The sequence below is a fragment of the Arachis duranensis genome, chromosome 3, assembly GCF_000817695.3.
Source record: "Arachis duranensis cultivar V14167 chromosome 3, aradu.V14167.gnm2.J7QH, whole genome shotgun sequence".
NCBI lineage: Eukaryota > Viridiplantae > Streptophyta > Magnoliopsida > Fabales > Fabaceae > Arachis > Arachis duranensis.
The window spans coordinates 4,254,069-4,262,356 of NC_029774.3; the positions used below are offsets into that span (position 1 = coordinate 4,254,069).

General features: G+C 29.3%; 1 protein-coding gene across 1 annotated transcript; it reads left to right on the forward strand.

Annotated features, from left to right (window-relative positions):
• The first annotated feature begins 4,955 nt into the window (after positions 1-4,955).
• LOC107476686 (organ-specific protein S2) lies at positions 4,956-6,344 on the forward strand. Its single transcript, XM_016096544.3, has 2 exons — positions 4,956-5,056; positions 5,604-6,344. The coding sequence occupies exons 1-2, from the start codon at positions 5,006-5,008 to the stop codon at positions 6,135-6,137; spliced, it is 585 nt and encodes a 194-aa protein (XP_015952030.1). The 5' UTR covers positions 4,956-5,005; the 3' UTR covers positions 6,138-6,344.
• Positions 6,345-8,288: the final 1,944 nt, after the last annotated feature.

Here is an 8,288-nt window from a genome sequence, read left to right on the forward strand (position 1 = left end):
AATTTATTTTTAATATATATTTTATATTTTAATAATATTTTCTATTATTAACTAATTTTAATAATTAATTCTGATATACACTTAGTATGATTAAAATCTATACAAAATGAAGATAATTTAGTGCAGTGCGAAGGCCCCCACATCACATAGTAAGAAATCTTTTGCATGATGTTTATTTTGATGTAGAACGTTTATGGTGTGCTTAATGATGAGATTAAAATACTAATTTTTGGAAGGGAAAAAGCAAAAGTTTTACATACCCTCACCTTTTGTCAAAATTTTAATCTTATTCTTTAAATCTATTTTATTTTATTCCAATTTTATTTTCAGCATTTTAAGATTTATTCAATTTTATATTATTTAAAATATAGACTATATAATTAGGGTTCTGATCACCAGATTTGTTTTAGTTGTCTTATTAAAGAGAAATTGAATAAATTAGGTATTATTCAGCATAGAAATTATATATATGTGTGTTACCTAAAAAAAGATATTGAAATTGTTGAACATTATTTGTTGCTTGAGTTGTTACTTTATTGAATTCTTTGTTATTATTTAAAATATGTATTTGATTAGTAGATACGAGAATATCTTTTTGTAAAAAAGATAATCAGTAGTTATAAATCATCGCAAATCAGTATTTATTTAGCAGTGATTATATTAGCTGTTAGCTGTTGTTGAAAATCGTCGCAAAATCATTTACCAACTCCTTAAAGGATGGAGACCACTGCTAAGCTGTTTAGCGGCAGTTCAAGAAAAATTTGCCGCTAAAAGCCTTCTATGGTACAGTGAGAAGTTAGAGAAATTATTCACATAAATCATTGGTAAGATATAAAGAATGGTGTAACATTTGATTGTTGATGGTTTTGTCAAACATGAAATTGAAAATCGATTATAGTCTCATTAGATCTAGTATATATATTGGTAGGTCTTGTTATTAGGTCGGTCTAGTATATTGGTAGGCATAAAACTAGTCATTTTAATTTGCTTTCTTATTGCGTTTTTATTTAGATAATTTATATGATTTCGTTCTACCCTGTTCTACTGAGTTTCTTTTCTCTAAAAAAAGTTACGAACAAATCTAAATTTTAAATAATGATGGACACCAAATTATTAGAAGGCTTTCCTAGAATTACATCGTGCATTATATTGCATATTATTGATACTCTTTCTAGCTAAAAGTCTAAAACATACAATATAAATAAAACAACAATAATAAATTAAAAATTGACCAAGAATATGGGACAAGGGGATTAGATAGATAGTCGATGATGAGGATCCTAGAGAATCTGATTGTCTCATTGAATAATTCTTTATTAATAATACTTTTTGTTCCACCAGCTTGAGATAGCGATGGCCATGACATCCTCGAGGTCTCCGACCTAGTCCTTTTCTTGGGCTTTGTTAAAAATAAGAAACTAAATTAAAAAAAAATTATGTATTATTAAATATATTTAAGTTGTCTAAAATGATACAATATAAAATAGTATTTATAAGTATTAAGGGAATCGTAATAATAAAGACGTAATATTCTATAATAAATATTCAGATTATTAAATAATTCTAATAAATACTAATTCATTCTAATATATTCTGATAGACTTGATGAGTTTGTCAAAGACAAAAAGAAAATTAATATTAAATATTTTAAGTCAAGTTTGTAATTTTTTTCTCAAGGTAAATTTTAAATTGGTACTCGAAAAATTCTAACACTGATAAAATGGTACCTGACTTTTGTTATTGACAAAATATTCCCTGAAAGATTTTAAATTTTGATAAGCAAGTCCCCGAACTTGCTTGAGCATATCTCTAGCGACCACGCTACTGACGTAGTCACCGTATTTTGCTAAGATGGCAGCATTCCTAGACTAATTACTTAGATGTAATTAATAATTAAATTAGATCAATAATAAGTGAAAATTTTCCAATCCTAATCCTCCCTTCCTCCACCCTAATACACTCTTGCTCTCTCACTATGAGACGGGCCAAAACGACGTCTCAACTTCTCACCCTCAAAAAGCCGCATAGTCATTGCCTTGTTGCGTCATCCCTGCACCGTCCCGCTTCTCTCCATGCGGTCAAGCAAAAGAACAGGACACACAGCAGCGGCGCCTCACTCATCGACCTCGTCTCCGTGCCTCTCGCCGGTAGTTGTGCCTCGTCTCCCCGCCGCCAATCGCTGCTCGCAACAGCTCGTTGATATAGCTCGTGCTTCGATCCCAACAGCTCGCTGCTCACCTCTATTTGCCGCTCATATCTGCTCGATACTCGCCGTCAGTCGCTGCCTTGTCGTGTCTCTTCTGTCTGTGTTGAAACAGTTGTCTTGGCTTCACCGTGATTTGCCTTATCTGCCTCCGCCTCTGCTTCTGTGTGTCGTGCTTCTCAACCTTCTCAAAAGAATAAGAACAACAATAATAGGAAGGAATATAATTTGTGACTTCTCATTTTTTTCTGAAATTGCTGTGGGGTAAGTATTTAGCCATTAAAGTAATGATCTTTGACTCACTTTGGAAGAGAGTGAATTGTGTTTATGGTTTGAACCTGGATATAAAAGGATTCTGGGTTTGGTACTTTCTTAATAATGAAGTAGAAAATGTGGCTAGATGAGATATCTTTATCTTTAGTTGTAAAGCTTATGAACATATTTTCAAGTTTTTATTGCCATCATAATAGAAACTAAGAGGAGAAATTTTTACATTGACATTTAGCCATTCTCATATGGAGTAGGATTCTTGGTAGTTTGTTGCTGGTAACTTTTAGTATATGTGTGAGGATGAGAAGGGAGAGAGTGTGTTAGGTGGGGAAGAGAGAGAGTGCATTGGAGAGGGGAGGGACTAGAGTTGGGGAGGATTTTTGCCATCTCAGCAAAATACGGTGGTCACGTCAGCAGCGTGCTTGTCGGAGATGTGCTCCGCCAAGTTCGAGAGCACGCTTGTCAAATTTTAAAATCTTTTAAGAATTATTTTGTCAATAATAAAAATTAAATACCATTTTCTAAATACCAATTTAATATTTATCTCCTTTTTTCTCTTCGTTATGCAATGAATTTTCTTTATTAATTTAATGTATATGTTTGTTTTTTTGGTTAATTTACTGTTTTATTTTTTGACAGTGGCTCTCATGAGTATTTAATTGTCTTTGGTTGATAATATCGATGGAGATGACTAATTATATTTTAGAGTTGCTTTTGTCATTTCTCCTATTTAATTTTATGGATATAATTGTTGTAAATAATCTAAAAAAAATTGTATATATAAAAATCTTGTTGTTGCAAAAAGATCTCTTCACAATAATACATAAAGTTATATACTCTTTTACACTTTTTGATATTCAAATAAATAAATATAACAACAGGAATTAAACTTTCATAATTGCACTTATTAGTGCCAAAATGTAGCAAAATATTGTCGAAATTATTTGGAATAATATGGTAAAACATATTTAAAATATTTAGCATATTATCAAACACTTAGCATGCAAAAACATAAACAACATAAAATAACATTAATAAACATTTTTCGTAATACCAAATTAAAATTCAGTATTAATGGCATAAAAAATCAGCAGCATTTTGCAAGAATTTAGTAAAGTATCAATCAATAAATTCAAATAAATTAAAATTCAAACTCAAGAAGCTCTTAAAAACATGTTTAATTATGTATAAACTAACATTAATTCTAAGATAAATTCAACTAACAGCAACAAATAATCCTAACCAAATTAAATTAACACTACAATCAACATATAACTAATCCTAAATTAACTAAAATAGATTAGAGAAGAAAAGGTGATCTGAAAACCTGAGTCAAAGAACAGAGCAAGAATCAGGAGAGAGGGATATACAGTGGCAGTGACCAGTTGCTGCTGCGTCTGAACTCGCTGGAACTAGAATAGCTCTGTTCTGATTCTGCGACTGGGAATGAGGGAGGCAGGGGTGAGCTAGAGAGCCACAATGCAAGGTTGTGATGAGAAGAAGAAGATGGTCACAGAGACATTGGATGGTAGCCAGCGGCGAGACAGAAAAGAAGGCAGCAGACAAGAAAAGAGAAAGAGAGAAAGGATTTTTACGGTGGTTATTCGGCGAAGGTGGATGATCGATGGTGGTGGTTATATGATTCTAACAGAGACGCTGGGGTGGTACTACGTTGCTAGTCAAAGAAAAACTAGGTTGGAGAAAGAAGAATGATTCAGACTTTAGAATTCTAGAATTCTGGTCGAGTGGATGACAGAACACTTAGAGCACTGGCTTACGACAATTAAAAAATTAACTGCTGCTATCTTAATTTTTTTTATAGCAAAAATCTAAACCTATTATAACTGCTTCTATCTTATTAATTTGTAGCGATTTGATAAATAACCACCAATTAATCTCCGTTATCCTTCGTATTTGCTATAGTGATATTTACAATGTAGCTTGATACTCTTATTCATTCAGAAGCTAGTTAACTTACCACTAACTATATCCTTCTTGGTTAAATTCAATGATAATTTAAATTATACAAATACTTAATATATTAGTAATAATACTTTGCCTTAAATATATTTTTGGTATATTGACCGCAAATTTTAGTTTTTAGTCACTAATATTTTTCTATTCTTTTGGTCATTATTCAACACAAGTATTTCTGAAAACATTTGGATTAAATCTCAATAAAATCATTTTCTAATATCCCTACAAGATTAATTATAAAATTTTTAGTTCAACTCATTCCAAATAACAATTCGAGCTTTCTAAAATCAATTTACAGAAATCCAAATTCTTTAATAATTTTTTGGACCTACATATATATACCAAAACAAAATATTTTTCCAGATGAAAATAAAATAATTCTTTTGAATTTTCCATAAGTTAATTATAAATAATAGTCATCCAGTAATAATTTATATGATATTCCACTATCATATGCTGCTTATCCTATAAATAGATGATTAGATGACCTATCATTCCACACTCATACATACTATACAAACAAAGCAATAATAGAAAAAGTGAGGCTTGAGAATCATGATGAAGCCAACTACTCTTGCTTCCCTCTCCCTTCTCTTCCTCCTTTTGGTATGCTTTCCTTTTCATTCATTTATTTGCACTTTTGATTATAATGGTGTACTTCATTATTGTCTTTAACTCATTATTTGTTCTCGCATTCTAGTACTCCTTCATTAACGTCAACAATCAATTCATACTCAATAGTAACTTAGAGTATATATATATAATTTAATTATTCATAAATTATATTGACAAAATTTTAATTATAAAATAAAAAATAACCTAAAAATTAAATTTAAAAAAATTATAAAAATCTAATTATAAATTTAATAAAATTATAGAAACTAACAAAGTAGTTAATATATATCGAAGAAATATTACGAGGAACATAGCATATACACCCCGCTTTTTTTGTGCTAGGCATTATATGCTTCATTATATTCTAAAATCATGCATAAATAATTCTACAGTGGAATTTTTAATAATTAATCTTGAAATTATTTTTAATTATTCATTTTTATATTTGTTTATAAATTAAAATTATCTAATGTTACCTTCCTGAATTGGGAGTTGATGAGATTATTGTATTGATGTTCTCATATTTTTTGTGGATAAGGTTGTTACCTCTGTGGAATCAAGAAAAGAGCCAGGAATGGTAGAAGGATTTCAAAGCCTTCTCCAATTGAAGGCTGAGAATAAGGCAAATGCTCAAGAGATATTACTTGATGAAGGTCCTAATAAGCAGAAATGTGAAGAGAAGAAAGTGATAATGGAAATAGAGATGATTCTAGAAGATTTTGAACCAAGACCAAGTGTTACAGCTTACAATGATGACAATATTCATTCTAAGTTGAAGAATAAAGAATTTGAGCCAAGACCAAGTGTTACTGCTTACAACAATGATAACATTCAATCCAAGTTGAAAAATAGTGGATTTGAGCCAAGACCGAGTGTTACTGCTTACAACAATGACAATGCTAATGTCATGATAAAGAACAACGAATTTGAGCCAAGGCCAAGTGTTACAGCTTACAACAATGACAATATTCATTCCAAGTTAAAGAAGAGTGAATTTGAACCAAGACCAAGTGTTACTACTTATAATAAAGAATTTGAACCCATTCCAAGTGTCACTAAGTATAATGACTAGATGGACTAACGCACAATTGGAAATTTGAGTGCAGTTATTACTTTCTATGTATTGAATACATAATAAATCGGCCAGTTCTTTCATGGTCCAAATAATAATGGTTCAGAATCGGAGTCTCATGTAAATTAGAAAGGGGGACAATGATTCCCTCTAAATCTTAGGCTTTTTTATAAATTATATAAAATTTTACTTCAGTCCCCCATAATATTATTTAGTCTAATCTCTTTATATTATAAAATTAATTTTTGCTTCTCTCTAAAAATTTAGTCTAATTCCGCCTGCGATGACTAACGATGGCTTTGCTTTGATTGGTAAATATCATGGGATGATACTACTTTTTTTCAATAACTTAATCTGATAAGAAAAACTAATATGAATAATTATATCTCTCATAAAATTGAACCAATTCTAAAATTAGGGACAAATCCATAATTTAAATAACATGTTAGGTATATATTAAAATTAATTATTAGTTGAATACACATTAAAATAGAAAAAATATATTAAAAATAAATTAATTATACATCTATTTATATATGTATATATAGTAACTGATTTTGATGTACAAATTATATTTTTGTTTTAAATAATAATGAGAGACCAAAATTATAAATATGAGAATTGAAATATTTAAAGAGTAACTTGTAGACTGTATGTTAAAAAAGTTGGCAATCGAATATAGTCGTGTATTCGACTCTCGTTTCTTCTTTTTATTATCTGTGATAAAATAATCATTAAAAGTATTTTATCTTTTGTGTTAAATTATTTAGATCACGAGTTGAATTTTTTAATTTTATTTTTTTTAACATCTGATAAAATATTTTGACTTTGATTATTATTATTATTATTATTATTATATCAAGTTTGTGTTAGGCATGGCTTTTTTTTGGAGGGTTTTATGTTAGGATATCTCTACTACAAATGAAATATATTGTTGTCGTCGACCATTATTAGAAGGCTTTCCCCACATTACATCATGCATGATTTGAATATTCATACTCTTCCCAGCTAAAAGACTAATAATAAGATAAAACAATAATAAATTAGAGAAATAATCAAGAATATGGGACAAAGGACTAGATAGATGAGGGTGCTAGAAATCTGATTTTATATATTAGGTTGTATTTGTTTATAGATATGAAACATTGAAATAAGAAAATAAAGACATAAAATTATGTTTAATAGATGAGATATGAATAAAAATATTGTATTTAATAATATTAAATTAATATATTTTGTGTTTATCTTAATAAAAAAGATTAATATATTAAATTAATATATTAAATAAAGATGGATTAACGCACAATTGGAAACTTGTGTGTAGTAATAACTTTCTTTGTATCCAATAATAAATACAAAAATGTTTTTTTACACCGAAATCAATCACTAAAATTAGTCACAAATGTATTTGTGTATAAATACATATGCGATTTAATTTATTTTTAATGTATATTTATATTCCAACATATATTTTATACTGGTAGCTAATTTTGACAATGACTGCTTTTGATGTACACGCAATATTACTCTAATAAATAATATGGTATTATATTTATATGAATTGACAGATCTTATTTAGAACACAAGTGTTACTTCTACACTAAAATCAGTCACCAATGTATTTGTATATAAATATATGTGTAATTTAATTTATTTTTAACATGTATTTATATTTTAGCATGTATTTTATATTGATAGTAGACTTTGATGATTGATTTTAGTGTACACATAACGTAATCCTAATTAGGATACGCATGCTACATGGTTCATGCTCATTGAACAATAGCATTTTGTTGGTAGTACTTATGTGTAAACTAAAAAGAATATGTGTAATTTTATGTTTGAATGATCATGTTAAGAGAAAACAAAATTAGCCAAGAATCGCAACAAATACGCAAAATTCTCGCTCTTCCCTAATTTAGTTTTCTTTTATTTCTTGGGCCGCTCAGCCTCTGCTTATAAAAAACCGCCCTAAGGCCATGCTCCTTTTTTTTATCCAAATATATTCAACCGGAAGCCCAGCCGATTAAGTATTAAACCCAAATCACATGAAGGTCCATTCCTCTTTCCCCAAGTAAGTTTATTACGATCATGATGAGCCCATTATGTGGAAGAGAACTAAGGGAATCTTTTTGTCAAGTCTTTTGTCCA